Consider the following 16411-nt stretch of genomic DNA (forward strand, 5'->3'; position numbering starts at 1 on the left):
ACCCCTCTCCAGGTGTCGCCCATCTTCCCCATTATCCCTTGGGTACTTATACCTGTGTTCTTTGTTTGTCTGTGGCCAGTTCGTCTTGTTTGTCAAGTCAACCAGTGTTTTCTCTCAGTTAGATTACCGACCTCTGGCTGACCTGACCCTGAGCCTGCCTGCCGTCCGTCCTGTACCTTTGCCCCACTACTCTGGATTATCAACAACTGCCTGACTTAACCTGTTGTTTGCCTGCCCCTGTTGCTCTACTAAACATTGTTACTTCAACACAGTCTGCATTTGGGTCTTACCTGAAACGTGATAACATGTGTATCTAGAGCATGTCTACTCCTTTTATCTAATAAAATGTCACATATCCAGATATATAGAGATAAAGATATCCCCTGATATTGACCCTTTTCGCCAAGTGAGAGTATTTTAAATAATCCCCAGCACCCCTCCTCACCCAGATTCCAAGACAATTAACATGAGAGTAGAGGTGTTCACACTGCAGTGTCCTGACTACGTTTCCAACCTAACTCCTTAAACTACTTCCAGTTCGATCATTTAACCATTTCCCTTCCACTTCAGCTATTCCCCAGGTTTTTGCTGTAAAAGAGTGCCATCAACTCCCCTATCAAATTGAAGGTAAATACTGAATATTGTAAATATCCCCATTGTAACGTTTAGCCACAGTATTTTATATTGTAGCTTTGAACAATAACTTACTGTAAAACCCTGCCTCTTTACTGGCACCATCATATCTTATTAATGTCCAATGCATCATCAGCTCAATACAGAATTGATTGTGGTGGAGAAACAGATAATGAAGGGGGTGGGAGTATTGTCTTAACACCACCACGGCATTTATCTTCCTGACAGGAATGTGTAATTATTGGTACAAATGTTATAATACCACCCTCAAAATCCAGGAGCCTGGATGCCATATGCTAGCAGCAAAACAGTGTTGCAATGTGTGAGTGTATGAAGTGTGTTATGTGTTTTGTGAGTGTGTGTGGGGGGAATGAGCAGGGGGATGGGGGGTGTAGGTCTCAATGTCATGGTCCTTAATGTCTTTTCTTGTGCCAGCTTTTTGGATAAGCCCGGGTAACCCGAACGCACACACACAGTTTGACAGTAAGCAGACCCCAGTTCTCTGCATATGAGTAGATTGCTGGGCCACATCAGCTCAAGTGCTTTCCTGTAACAATTGCACTGTGTATTCCCAGTGGTGTAAAGTACTTAAGTAAAAATACTTTAAAGTACTACTTAAGTAATTTTTTTGGGATATCTGTACTTTACTATTTATATTTTTGACAACTTTAACTTTTACTTCACCACATTCCAAAAGAAAATAATGTACTTTTTACTCCATACATTTTCCCTGACACACAAAAGTACTCATTACATTTTGAATGGCTAGCAGGACAGGAAAATTGTCAAATTCATGCACTTGTCAAGAGAACATCCCTGGTCATCCCTATATACTTAAGTATATAAACTCAGCAAAAAAAGCAATGTCCCTTTTTCAGGACCCTGTCTTTCAAAGACAATTCGTAAAAATACAAATAACTTCACAGATCTTCATTGTAAAGGGTTTAAACACTGTTGCCCATGCTTGTTCAATGAACCATAAACAATTAATGAACATGCACCTGTGGAACGGTCGTTAAGACACTAACAGCTTGCATACGGTAGGCAATTCAGGTCACAGTTATGAAAACTCAGGTCACTAAAGAGGCCTTTCTACTGACTCTGAAAAACACCAAAAGAAAGATGCCCAGGGTCCCTGCTCATCTGCGTGAACGTGCCTTAGGCATGCTGCAAGGAGACATGAGGACTGCAGATGTGGCCAGTGAAATAAATTGCAATGTCCGTACTGTGAGACGCCTAAGACAGAGCTACAGGGAGACAGGACGGACAGCTGATTGTCCTTGCAGTGGCAGACCACGTGTAACAACACCTGCACAGGATTGGTACATCCGAACATCACACCTGCGGGACAGGTACAGGATGGCAACAACAACTGCCCAAGTTACACCGGGAACGCACAATCCCTCCATCAGTGCTCAGACTGTCCGCAATAGGCTGAGAGAGGCTGGACTGAGGGCTTGTAGGCCTGTTGTAAGGCAGGTCCTCACCAGACATCACCGGCAACAACGTCGCCTATGGGCACAAACCCACCGTTGCTGGACCAGACAGGACTGGCAAACAGTGCTCTTCAGTGAAAGGTTGCGGTTTTGTCTCATGAGCGTTACACCGAGTGTTACACCGAGGCCTGTACTCTGGAACGGGATCGATTTGGAGGTGGAGGGTCTGTCATGGTCTGGGGCGGTGTGTCACAGCATCATCGGACTGAGCTTGTTGTCATAGCAGGCAATCTCAACGCTGTGCATTACAGGGAATACATCCTCCTCCCTCATGTGATACCCTTCCTGCAGGCTCATCCTGACATGACCCTCCAGCATGACAATGCCACCAGCCTTACTGCTCATTCTGTGTGTGATTTCCTGCAAGACAGGAATGTCAGTGTTCTGCCATGGCCAGCGAAGAGCTCGGATCTCAAACCCATTGAGCACGTCTGGGACCTGTTTCATCGGAGGGTGAGGGCTAGGGCCATTCCCCCCAGAAATGTCCAGAAACTTGCAGGTGCTTTGGTGGAAGAGTGGGGTAACATCTCACAGAAAGAAATGGCATATCTGGTGGAGTCCATGAGGAGGAGATGCACTGCAGTACTTAATGCAGCTGGTGGCCACACCAGATACTGACTGTTACTGTTACTTTTGATTTTGACCTCCCCTTTGTTCAGGGACACATTATTCAATTTCTGTTAGTCACATGTCTGTGGAACTTGTTCATTTTATGTCTCAGTTGTTGAATCTTGTTATGTTCATACAAATATTTACACATATTAAGTTTGCTGAAAATAAACACACTTGACAGTGAGAGGACGTTTATTTTTTTGGGCTGAGTTCATTAGCAATTAGATTTACTTGAGATACTTAAGTATATTTAAAACCAAGTACATTTAGACATTTACTCAAGTAGTATTTTACTGGGTGACTTTCACTTTTACTTGAGTAATTTTCTATTAATAAGATATCTTTACTTTTACTCAAGTATGACATTTGGGTACTTTTTCCACCACTGTGCATTCCCGTGTAGGGACCGTGTGACAAACCTCATAGTGACAGGTGTGATCAAAGGGACTCAGTGAAAACCTGCTGCTATATTCCATCTCTCTACAAAAGGTGCTATCTAGAACCTAAAAGGCAATCCCAATAGGAGAATCCTTTGAAAAACCCATTTTGTTTCCAGGTAGAACCAACCCAAAAGAGTTTTCCCTTAAACCAAAAAGGATTCTACCTGGAAACAAAAAGGGTTCTTCTATTGTGAAAGCCGGAGAACCCTTTTGGAACCATTTCTTCTAAGAGTGTACCCTCTCTCACACACACACTGTCTCTTCCTCTCCTATATCACAGCCCATTCGTCTGTGTGCATGACACAATGATGTGTCTCAAGTGTTCTCTTGTCTGGTGCCAGGCTATAGTGTCAGGTCGGCTGTAAAGCTGAGTGAAAGGGATGTTTTGTTCATTCTTCTGAATACAGCAACACAAAAAATGGTTGTATTAAGGTTACGATTGGGGGGTAGTCACGTCAGGACTCCGGTATGTGTGTATCGGTTCGGTTTAGGTTAGGGTAAAGTTGGATTAAGGTTGAGTTTGGATTGTACTCTTGTTAAATATTTGTGTATCTGTCCGATTAGGGTTATGTTTGTTTAAAGGGATAGTCCGAGATTTGGACAGTAAGCCCTTATTTCTACTTTTTCTACTCTTATTGCCCTAATGCTAGCTGATCCCATAGACTTCCATTCATTGCGCTAACACTAGTTAGCAATTGCTCCGGAAACGACCTTCAATGTCCTTCAAACTACACGCAGAGCTATAAAAATGGTATCCATGAGTTCATCTGACTCGGGGTAAGTAGAATTACCAAAATCTCAAACTATCCCTTTAAGGTTAAGATTAGTTTATAATACGATTTTAATTGGCTTGTACTCACGTCAGGTAATCATGTAGTGGTCCAGGTTTACTTAGGGTAAGGTTGTATTAAAGTAAGATTAATGTTGCACTCACGTTATGTAGGTGTGAATCGGTCCGGTCTCTTTCAGCTGGATCTGGATCACTGGATGTCCAGCTGGTCCGCTCGGGTCATTTTGGCTGGAGAGGAGGAGAGGAGAAAAAGAAAGAGAGAAGGGCATTTTGGTGAAGATCCATGCTGTCAAGCTGTCAGACATGATGAGCGCAGCTGATCGATGGCTGATCTGTTGATCCCTGACATCACAGCAGCAACACAGCACCTCAGCAACCAGAACAGTTTCATTATCAACAGAGGTGATTAGTTACTGATCCAGAATCAGTGTGTCAACATGACATCGTGGTCAATCAGGGTCGTATTCAACCACCTCCCTCAATATGATGGTCAAGATCAAGAAACAACACCACAATATGAGTTCTCCCTCAGCTCCTCTGTCCATCAGACAGCACGCTAAAACATTATGTCTGCACTCAGTTAGACAGACTATATAGGGAATAAGTCCATGCCTGGAGTGGTGTGGTGTGGCTTTCTCTGTTTGTCTGGATGTACAAGTGTTTCTGTGATCTGTGTGTCGGTGTGTTGGTGTCCCTTCCCTGCTATTGATTTTACACCCGCTGTGGGCTGAGGCAAGGGCTGGTGTGTGCACGTCTTTCCTGTTTCTGCTGCACCGTGTAATCTAACCAGTCGTAAATAGCTGTGGTTTTATAGGTGGAGTGGTGCAGTGTGGTACCCTGCCTCCCCTTCTCCTCACCAGAGCTATACTAGACTCTATTCAATATTCCATCTGATCAATCCCACTGTAGACTGGATTCATTACAAACACAACCTGGTTCGCTGACATTAACACAAACCAGAGGAGGCTAGAGGGCGTAGATTTAGGAGGACAGGCTCATCGTAATGGTGGGACTGGAATGGATGGAAAGATACTCAAGACAATTATTGCACAATTTCATTTATTCCATCCCAGCCATTACAATGAGCCTGTTCTCCTTTATCTCCCGGTCATGTACAGTCATGAAGATACTTACATGCATACCTATGCACACTCACATCACACATGCATACACAGACAAAACATACATGCTCACACACACATCTTGTACACATAGATGTACAATTACGGGAGTTAAACTGACAATGCTTTGTATAGTGAAAGATAACAGTGAATAACTTTTGATCTCAGGGACTGTTTCTTAAGCGAATTTACAAAACATACAGGAGTGTGCTCAAAGCTGACTGTGGAATTCCCCTGCTGCAAGTCTGAAAGAAAGACTACAGACATGAGGGCCTTATCAAAGGAGGGGATGGTAAGATTGTTAGGACAGGAGGAAAGGCCTGAAGTCAGAAAGATGTTTATAGGAACACACCCTTCTTAACTATAGATATACTATACTCTTGGGAGAAAAGGGTTCCAAAAGGGTTCTGAGGCAGTCCTCATAGGATAACCCTTTTTGGTTCCAGGTATAACTCTTTTGGGTTCCATGTAGATCCCTCTGTGGAAATGGTTCTACATGGTACCCAAAAGGGTTACACCTGCAACCTAAAGGGTTCTACCTGGAACCAAAAAGGGTTCTTCAAAGAGTTCTCCTATGAGGACAGCTGAAGAACCCTTTTTGGTTCTAGATTGCACCAGAGTGTTGTACTAGTCCATGATCTGAAAGCTTCTCTCTTTACTCATCCAAGGCTTAGGGAAGCCAGCCTAGTAGTTTTACAGCCTAAGAGGACACATATTCTAGGCCCAAGACACAGAGAAAGGACATAGGAAGACTGTGGGGATCAATGATGGTCCATGGTATAGCCCCAGGGATCCACCGACACTCTGAGAAAAAAGGGTTCCAAAAAGGTTCTTCAGGTGTCCCAATAGGAGAACACTTTTTGGTTCTAAGTAGAACTATTTTGGGTTCCACGTTGGACCCTCTGTGGAAAGGGTTTTACATGTACCCCAAATGGGTTCTACCTGGAACCACAAAGGATTCTTCAAAGGGTCCTCCTATGGGGACAGCCAAAGAACCATTTTAGGTTGTAGATAGCAGGTCCAAGTTTCAGGTTTTTAGAAATCACTAAATAGGGCCTTGACCCTTTAACGAGGACAGACAGCATACTGTATGGTAGTCTTTTGCCGTACATTACACTAAGGCACTGTTCCTAGGGCCAGAGCTTGTGCAGGCTTTTGTTCCAGCACTGAAAACATCTGATTCAGCTAGTCAACGACTTGATGATTCGTTTATTCATTGAATCAGATGTTTTGGTGCTGGGTTGGAACAAAAGCCTGACTACCCTGGGGGTCTCCAGAACCAGGGTTGAAGAACAACGCTCTATGTAAGGCAGGGCCGAACACCTCCACCCCCACAGCCTGGCTCTCTCTCTCTCTGGCTCTGGGTCTACGCACTACTGGATAATAATATGTGTGTGGCATCTAGCCCAGACTCTGCCATGCAGAGAGGCTGTGTATCCTCCTTCTCACACACACACACAACCATACTCATTTGCACACACAGACACACACACACACACACACACACTGGACACACACTGGGCACTCACACGTATACACACACACACACTTGACACACACACATACACAAACAAACTCACACACACAGTGATAGGTAGAGAGGATGATGGTGGCCAGCCAAGAGCACAGTCAGGCAGAAGGCATGCACCTCCTGACACCAAAGGGACAAAACACACACCCCTCTGCCTGTGTGCAGCTAACCATAACAAACCTCCAACAAACCACTGACAAACCACCTACAGCCTGCCTGGGCACTGGGACAACTGCTGCTGACCTGTGTGTGTGTGTTTGTGTGTGTGTGTTTTATTTTTGTAGTCTTCCACTACTCTTCCTGGGGTCCAAACGTGTGTGTGCGTGTATGTGTGACTTGGTCTCAGAGGGTCCGGCGACTGAGCATGCCTGTTCATGCGTAACCTACAAACCTATATAGAGAGAGACTACGTCGCTGCCTGCTTCTGCTTATGGAAAAACAAATGGCTAAACAGCATACGGTAACATCAGTGTCCTTAATATAACCACAAACTAGACTACAAAATGACCAGAAAAACAATGGACCAGTTCCAATCACTGCCCTCACGTTATATAGGGTAAACATATGGTAGCAATGTTTAGCCATAACTGCTAGGCTACTCACACTAGCATGAAAGTCAAGCCATAGCCCCACACACACACACACACACACACACACACACACACACACACACACACACACACACACACACACACACACACACACACACACACACACACACACACACACACACACACACACACACACACACACACACACACACACACTCCTATACACATATCCTATCTCCTGTATCAGTCCCTGCCTCACACAACTGCCAAATAAAAGCCATAAAATAGATTCCCTGTTCTTTCTCTCCAGCAGCACTGCATTGCAGTCCTCTCTGACCTCCAGCTTCTGGTTCTCTCTCCCACCAACACACTGCCAGCCAGCCCCAGCGAAGTCCACCTCCCCCAGACTCGGCTACTTCGCTGTCCCCTTACCTACCTCACCCTCCGGTCCGCGCGGAACTTCAGCATCCTTCACCGGATCAATCATATAACAGATGAGACAGACAAAGAGAGAGAGGGAGAGAGGGATAGAAAGAGAGATGAGAGAGAGGTAGAAAGAGAGAGTAAAAGAGAGGGGAGCAGCTGGCTAGCTAACACACTGCCAGGAGAAAGCCGCTTTATTGCTGTCGCTGTAGGGGTGTTGGATATAGTAATTGCTGTCCTCCTTTCTCTCCTTGAGAACGCATGCTGTAACCAGCCTCTCTCTCTCTCCTCTCTCTCTCACACACTCACCCACTCTCTATCACTGTCCATTGCATCTCCCTCCTCTCTCTCTTGCTCTCTCTCTCTCTCTCATGCTCCCTTGCCTAACAGAACTGCAAGGCTCAGCTTATTCAGTCCCAGGATCTGGCTGTCTATCTCGCGCTCATTCTCTCTCTCCCTCTCTTTATCTCTCCCTCACTCTCTCTTTATCTTTCCATCCTTCTCCCTCGCTATTGTTTTCTCCCAGTGGGGAGAGGGTATAACAGAGACCCATGTGGCGTCCTGCCGGGCCCCAGATTGAGGTCTGAATGATCCCCAGCATTGGTGTAGGTCTGGCAGGGAGAGTCATGAGCATTGTTCCACAGGGAACAGCAGAGGGGGATGCAGCGGCTGGAGGGGTAGTGAGTGGAGGATAAACAAAGGACGTATGTCGTCTGCCATTCAGGTATAACAGCCAGCACATCAGTGCCACTCCCTCCCTTCCCCACCCTCTCCTCTTCTCCCTTCTCCCCCTCTCCTCCACTCCTTTCCTTCCCTCCCCCTAATAGAGAGATGTAGCTTCTCTGTCACTCATAGTGTCATAATTAGATCCATATTTCACAAAGAGACAAGCTCAGCATTAAAGCACAGAGCCAAGGGCCCCGGGAGGGGCGGCCATATTAAAAGTTCACAATCACTGCATGAAAAGCAGCGTTTCTGTGTGAAATCAGATCTGGCCTATTCCTGTGAAATTTAAGATACACGGTCATGGGTGGGAATTTCCCAATGTGAGTGTGCGGACTCCTGTAGACTTTTGTGCATCCCGGAACACTTGCGTGATAAGGGAATTTCTGGGATAGTAACTTCCCAAATATGCATTAATACGATCAGATCCTTTGTCTCCCTCAACGTCAGCAAGACAAAGGAACTGATCATAGACTACTACAGGAAATGGTGGGCCGAGCACGCCCCCATTCACATCAATGGGGCTATAGTGGAGCAGGTTGAGAGCTTCAAGCTTCAAAGTTCTACAGCGGCACCACTGAGAGCATCTTGACTGGCTGCATCACCGCTTGGTATGGACACTGCTTGGCATCCGATCGCAAGGTGCTACAGAGGGTAGAGCATACAGTCCATTACATAACTGTGGCCAAGCCCCCTGCCATGCAGGACCTCTATACCAGGTGGTGTCAGAGGAAGGCCCTAAAAAAAATTAAAAAAAAATGTAAAACTGTCAGACTTCAGCCACCCAAGTCATAGATTGTTCTCTCGGCTACCGCACGGCAAGCGGTACCGATGCACCAAGTCTGGAACCAACAGGACCCTGAACAGGTTCTACCCCAAGCCATAAGACTGCTAAATAGTTAAATAAATAGTTAACCAAATAGCTACATAGACTATCTGCATTGACCCTTGTTGCACTAACTTTTTGGACTCATCACATAAGCTGCTGCTACTGTTTATTTATTTCTAGTGATATGCACATATGTACCTCAAATAATCCGGACTGTGCACATTACGTAAATTCTCAACTCTCACAGGCTGTTGGAAGAGAAGCCCAGTGAAAAGAAGCCAACTCTCTGTGTCTCCTTATTTATCCTGTTTTCAGGTTTGTAGCATTTATACGTTTGGTTTCTTTTCAAAGTCTAGAGATGACATCTAAAAAGAAAAACCAACCAGAAATTGTTTTTTTTGAAAGCCCATGCTCTTCCATTAGAACATATAGGGAAAAAAATTCAAACCTGCTCCCAGAATGCAATTCCTATGGCTTCCACTGGATGTCAGTAGTCTTTGTTCAAGGTTTCAGACTTGTTTCTTCACAAACGAGGATGAGTTTTAGTATTGGGATACAGACTTGGAAATCAGTCCATGCGCACGCGACGAAGAGGACGCGAAGCCTGCTATTATCGTTTTCCTATTGAACATACTTCTTTCCGTATTAAATATTATAGTTTAATTACATTTTAGGGTACCTGAGGATTAAGAAATGAATTTTGACTTTAGTTTAGAGCTAGCTTTTTGGATTCCTTTCTCTGCATGTTGAACGAGTGGATTACTCGAATCGATGGCGCCAACTAAACTGTCATTTTGGGATATGAAGGATTTTATCTAACAAAACGACACTACATGTTGTAGCAGTGACCCTTTGGATGACAAATCAGCGGAAGATTTTCAAAAAAGTAAGTGAATATTTAATTGCTATTTGTGAATTTATGAAACCTGTGCTGGTGGAAACAATGTTAAACGCCTATTGTAATTCGGACAGTGCAGTTAGATTAACCGCTCTAGGGTAGGGGGCAGTATTTGCACGGCCGGATAAAAAACGTACCCGATTTAATCTGGTTATTACTACTGCCCAGAAACTAGAATATGCATATAATTGTTTGATTTGGATAGAAAACACCCTAAAGTTTCTAAAACTGTTTGAATGGTGTCTGTGAGTATAACAGAACTCATATGGCAGGCAAAAACCTGAGAAGATTCCTTACAGGAAGTGCCCTCTCTGACCATTTCTTGGCATTCTACACTCTCTTTATTGAAAACTGAGGATCTCTGCTGTAACGTGACACTTCCGACGGCTCCCATAGGCTCTCAGAAGGCGGCAGAACGTTGAATGATGACTTTGCAGGCCATGGCTGAAAAACAGTAGCGCATTTGGTAAGTGGTCGATCAGAGAACAATGAGACTGGCGCGCGTGTGCACGAGAAGAGTCTATTTTAGATTTTTAGTCTTTGAACGAAAACAGGGTATCCCGGTCGGAATATTATCGCTTTTTTACGAGAAAAATCGCATAAAAATTGATGTTAAACAGCGTTTGACATGCTTCGAAGTACGGTAATGGAATATTTAGATTTTTTTTTGTCACGAAACGCGCCAGGTGATGCATTTTTAAGTAGTCACCCTTCGTCACCCTTCGGATAGTGACTTGAACGCACAAACAAAACAGAGGATATTTGAACATAACTATGGATTATTTTGAACCAAACCAACATTTGTTATTGAAGTAGAAGTCCTGGGAGTGCATTCTGACGAAGAACTGCAAAGGTAATCCAATTTTTCTTATAGTAAATCTGAGTTTGGTGAGGGCCAAACTTGGTGGGTGTCAAAATAGCTAGCCCGTGATGGCGAGCTATCTACTCAGAATATTGCAAAATGTGCTTTTGCCGAAAAGCTATCTTAAAATCGGACATAGCGAGTGCATAAAGGAGTTCTGTATCTATAATTCTTAAAATAATTGTTATGTTTTTTGTGAACGTTTATCGTGAGTAATTTAGTAAATTCACCGGAAGTTTGCGGTGGGTATGCTAGTTCTGAACGTCACATGTTAATGTAAAAAGCTGGTTTTTGATATAAATATGAACTTGATTGAACAAAACATGCATGTATTGTATAACATAATGTCCTAGGAGTGTCATCTGATGAAGATCATCAAAGGTTAGTGATGCATTTAGCTGTGGTTTGGGTTTATGTGACATTATATGCTAGCTTGAAAAATGGGTGTGTACTCTGCTGACATAATCTAATGTTTTGCTTTCGTTGTAAAGCCTTTTTGAAATCGGACAGTGTGGTTAGATTAACGAGAGACTTGTCTTTAAAATGGTGTAAAATAGTCATATGTTTGAGAAATTGAAGTAATAGCATTTCTAAGGTATTTGAATATCGCGCCACGGGATTCCACTGGCTGTTGAGTAGGTGGGACGATTTCGTCCCACATACCCTAGAGAGGTTAACAAGAATTTAAGCTTTTAGCTGATATAAGACACTTGTATGTTTAATATCCATACATTTTATGATTATTTATTTGAATTGCGCGCCCTCCAGTTCTACCGAAAGTTGTCCCGCTAGCGGAGAGGTTTTTAAGTAATCATAAAATGTAGGGGCTAGGGTCAGTCTGTTATATCTGGAGCATTTCTCCGGTCTTATCCAGTGTCCTGTGTGAATTTCTCTCTCTCTCTGTCTCTCTCTTTCTCTCTTTTTTTCTCTCTCTCTCTAGGAGGACCTGAGCCCTAGGACCATGCCTCAGGACTACCTGGCCTGGTGACTCCTTGCTGTCCCCAGTCCACCTGGTCATGTTGCTGCTCCAGTTTCAACTGTTCTGCCTGCAGCTATGGAACACTGACCTGTTCACTGGACGTGCTACCTTTTCCCAGAAATGCTGTTTTCAACTCTCTAGAGACAGCAGGAGCGGTAGAGATACTCTGAATGACCGGCTATGAAAAGCCAACTGACATTTACTCCTGAGGTGCTGGCCCATTGCACCCTCTACAACCACAGTGATTATTATTTGACCCTGCTGGTCATCTATGAACATTTGAACATCTTGGCCATGTTCTGTTATAATCTCCACCTGGCACAGCCAGAAGAGGACTGGCCACCCCTCATAGCCTGGTTCCTCTCTAGGTTTCTTCCTAGGTTCCGGCCTTTCTAGGGAGTTTTTCTTAGCCACCGTGCTTCTACACCTGCATTGCTTGCCGTTTGACATTTTAGGCTGGGTTTCTGTACAGGACTTTGTGACATCAGCTGATTTAAGAAGGGCTTTATCAATACATTTGATTGAATTTGATTGATGTATTTTAGAAGTGTACTTTTTATGAAATGTGTATCTAACGGTTGCATGCTAATTGTAACGTTCATCGTAGAAAGGAGACCAAGGTGCAGTGTGGTAAGTGCTCATGTTTACTTTTTATTTAACTCAGAAAACTAAACAAAATAACAAACAAAGGAAAACGAACATCACGTTCAGCATGCTTTCACTGAGCTGTACAAAAACAAGATCCCACAACTGAAGGAGGGAAAAAGGGCTGCCTAAGTATGATTCCCAATCAGAGACAACGATAGACAGCTGCCTCTGATTAGGAACCATACTCGGCCAAACACAAAGAAATACAACAACTAGATTGCCCACCCCACATCACACCCTGACATAACCAAACTAGAGGAAATAAAACGTCTCTCTCATGTCAGGGCGTGACAGTACCCCCCCCAAAGGTGCGGACTCCCGGCCGCAAACCTGAACCTATAGGGGACGGTCCGGGCGGGCATCTACCCATGGTGGCGGCTCCGGTTCGGGGCGTAGCCCCCGCTCCACCCGCTGATCCCTCCGCTTTTGTACCACCGGACTGTGGATTGTCGTCGTCGGAACTGGATCGTGGATCATCGCAGGAGACTCTGTACTGCAGACCGCCGCTGGAGGCTCTGGACTGCAGACCGCCGCCGGAGGCTCTGGACTGCAGACCGCCGCCGGAGACTCTGGACTGCAGACCGCCGCCGGAGACTCTGGACTGCAGACCGCCGCCGGAGACTCTGGACTGCAGACCGCCGCCGGAGACTCTGGACTGCAGACCGCCGGAGACTCTGGACTGCAGACCGCCGCCGAAGACTCTGGACTGCAGACCGCCGCTGAAGACTCTGGACTGCGTAACGTCGCTGGAGGCTCCGGACTGGGGAACGTCGCTGGAGGTTCCGGACTGTGGGCCGTCTCAGGAGGTTCCAGATTGGGGACCATCACTGCAGGCTCCGTGCCATGGATCATCCCTACAGGCTCCGGGCCATGGATCATCCCTACAGGCTTCTTGCCATGGATTATCACTGGAGGCTCCGGGCCATGGATTATCACTGGAGGCTTTGTGCCATGGATCATCACTACAGGCTCCGGGCCATGGATCATCACTGGAGGCTCCGTGCCATGGATCATCACTGGAGGCTTCGTGCCATGGATCATCACTGGAGGCTTCGTGCCATGGATCATCACTGGAGGTGTCGGACCATGGATCATCACTGGAGGCTTCGTATGTGGAGCCGGAACGGGTCTCACTGGACTGAAGAGACGTACTGACAGCCTGGTGCGTGGAGCTGCCACAGGGCGTACCAGGCTGGAGAGACTCACTGGAGGCCGGGTGTGTGGGGCAGGCACAGGATATACTGGGCCGTGGAGGCGCACTGGAGGTCTCGAGCGTAGAGCTGGCACAACCCGTCCTTGCTGGATGCTTACTTTCGCCCGGCAAATGTGGGGCACTGGCACAGGACGCACTGGGCTGTGAATGCGCACTGGTGACACAGTGCGCGGAGCCGGCGCAGGATATCCTGGACCGAGGAGGCATACTGCAGACCAGGAGCACTGAGCTGGCACCACCCTTCCTGGCTGAATGCTAACTCCAGCCCGGCAAATGCAGGGCGCTTGCACAGAGCGCACCGGGCTGTGAATGCGCACTGGCGACACAGTGCGCATCACCACATAACACGGAGCTTGCTCAGTCACTCGCTCCCCACGGTAAGCATGGGGAGTTGGCTCAGGTCTCCACCCTGACTCTGCCAATCTACCCGTGTGCCCCCCCCCAAAAAAATTGGGGGCTGCCTCTCGTGCTTCCGTCGTTGACGTGCTAGTTCCTCATCTCGTCGCTGCTCTGCTCTCGCTGCCTCCACCTTTTCCCATGGGAGGCGATTCCATCCGGCCTGGATCTCCTCCCATGTCCAGGATCCCTTGCCGTCCAGGATGTCTTCCCAGGTCCATTGCTCCGGACCACGCTGCTTGGTCTTTTTGTGGTGGGATCTTCTGTGACGTTCATGAATTCCTAATTCAATGAAATTCATTCATTCATTTTATAATTAATTATGTTTTTAACATACCAGCCACTAAGGCAAGCTAGCAATGACTAGCATTAGTATTTACTGCCATTTATGGGAGGGATGTGGGCAGACATGGACAGAGATGTATTGCATAAGAGCAACTGCTAAATTACTAAAATGTAAGTGTCAAAGACGTGTACTGGAATTTCAAGATGTATCCTAGTAAGTGGGTAGACTTGTGTGGTCGTTTCTGGTGGTTTACGGAACCGTTTCGGGGCATATATACGTCTGTGCACAAAAGTGGTTCTTTACTAGAGATTTACGGGACGTGTGCAGGGCCAAACACTGCTGGACACGTTTCCAGAAACGGTACGTTTTCGGACTTGTGCACTGGAGTGTTCGACCCCATAAATGTGCCTTTTCACGCAGTGAATGTCACCATTTGCCGTGTAAGACATTTATTTTTTCATGTCCACCATCCGTTCCTAATGGCAGTTTTTCCCTAAGGTTGCAGAGGCTTGGACATTTATAATCTGATGGATTGAAGGTGTTCTACTATCAGGAAGTCTCTGTATTACGCAACACACACACTTAACCTGAGATAGTTAAGTGACTGGGTTGCTGATGTATCGGTCTGCTTTGCCTAGGTTGTATTTAATGTGTGTGTGCGTGTTGGCGTGTGTGTGACAACACAGATGAAACAAGAGATGTATTGGGGATTGATGCAGAAAGCCAGGCTGAGATATATATTATACTTTTATTTCAATTACATAGATTTTTCCATATACAGTGGGTATAGAAAGTCACCACCCACTTTCAAAATGTTCACCTTTTGTTACCTTACAGCCTAAGATGAAAACACATAAAATGTGACATTTTCTGGCTTTATGTACGCACAGAAACCCACAATATCCAAGTGAAAAGTGAAAAAAAACAAAGAAACCTCTGAAGATTATTTACAATTAAAACAGTAAAATACCCTATTTGGATAAGTGAATACCCCCCTTAGAATTGCAATTGCAAACTTGCTGAGGTATAACCGACCACCTTCCAGATCACAAATCAAGCTAATTGGCTTCCATCTGTGATCAATTGTAGTGACTTTGATTAGTTCATAATAAAAGGAGTTGTTCATGGAGGACTCCACTGCTTAGTAGTGCAATTCAAAGCAACGAATCCACTATGGGTGGAAAGGTACTTTCAAAAGATCGACGAGATAAAGTTGTGGAAAGGCACAAGTCAGTGGATGGATATAAAAAGATTTCAAAGGCTTTGTCTATCCCTCGGAGCACAGTTAAGACCATTATTAAGAAGTGGAAGGCGTATGGCACCACCCAGACCCTGCATAGATCAGGCCGTCCCTCCAAACTGGTTGACCGGGCAAGGAGGAGACTGGTCAGAGAGGCTACCAAGAAGCCAATGGCGAATTTGAAGGAGCTTCAGGCCTTTATGGCAAAGACTGGTCAATGTGTGCGTGTGACCACAATATCACAAGCGCTCCACAAATCTGGCGTCTATGGGAGGGTGGCAAGAAAAAAAACACTCCTCAAAAAAAGCCACATCAAGTCTCGTTTGAGCTTTGCCAAAAAGCACATTGTATATTTTGAGGCCAAGTGGCAAAAGGTGCTGTGGCCAGATGAGACCATAATTGAACTTTTTGGCCTGAACGCAAAACGATATGTCTGGCGTAAACCCAAAGGATATAGTAGCAATGCTGGGTGGGTGGAGCAGGGTACGTGTGTCAGTTGTTCTTCTATCATGTACAGTGTTCGAATGTAGAGGATAATCCCGTACCTTAAGAGCTAGTTAAATAACGTTAGTGCCACAAAAATCACTGCGTGGACACTGTATGGATGTATTTTCTCTACTATGTTTGAGTATCTCCAATCACACACACACACACACACACACACACACACACACACACACACACACACACACACACACACACACACACACACACACACACACACACACACACACACACAC

General features: G+C 45.5%; 1 protein-coding gene across 15 annotated transcripts in view; it reads right to left on the reverse strand.

Moving 5' to 3' along the window:
- plekha6 (pleckstrin homology domain containing, family A member 6) overlaps positions 1 to 16411 on the reverse strand; it is a 166921-nt gene that overhangs the window by 84456 nt on the left and 66054 nt on the right. For 8 of the 15 annotated variants that reach the window (XM_082959142.1, XM_082959145.1, XM_082959139.1 and 5 more), the window contains one exon: positions 4116 to 4199. Coding sequence is in view for 8 of the 15 variants with exons in the window: in XM_082959135.1 (XP_082815261.1) it covers positions 4116 to 4199 (84 nt within the window). In the remaining 7 variants the exon portion in view is untranslated. Of the gene's footprint in view, positions 1 to 4115; positions 4200 to 7610; positions 7943 to 16411 lie in introns of those variants that run through there. The other 7 variants (XM_082959147.1, XM_082959148.1, XM_082959136.1 and 4 more) reach the window with 6 other exon arrangements.

Source organism: Salmo salar, chromosome 12 (genome assembly GCF_965601325.2).
Source record: "Salmo salar chromosome 12, fSalSal1, whole genome shotgun sequence".
Lineage (NCBI taxonomy): Eukaryota > Metazoa > Chordata > Actinopteri > Salmoniformes > Salmonidae > Salmo > Salmo salar.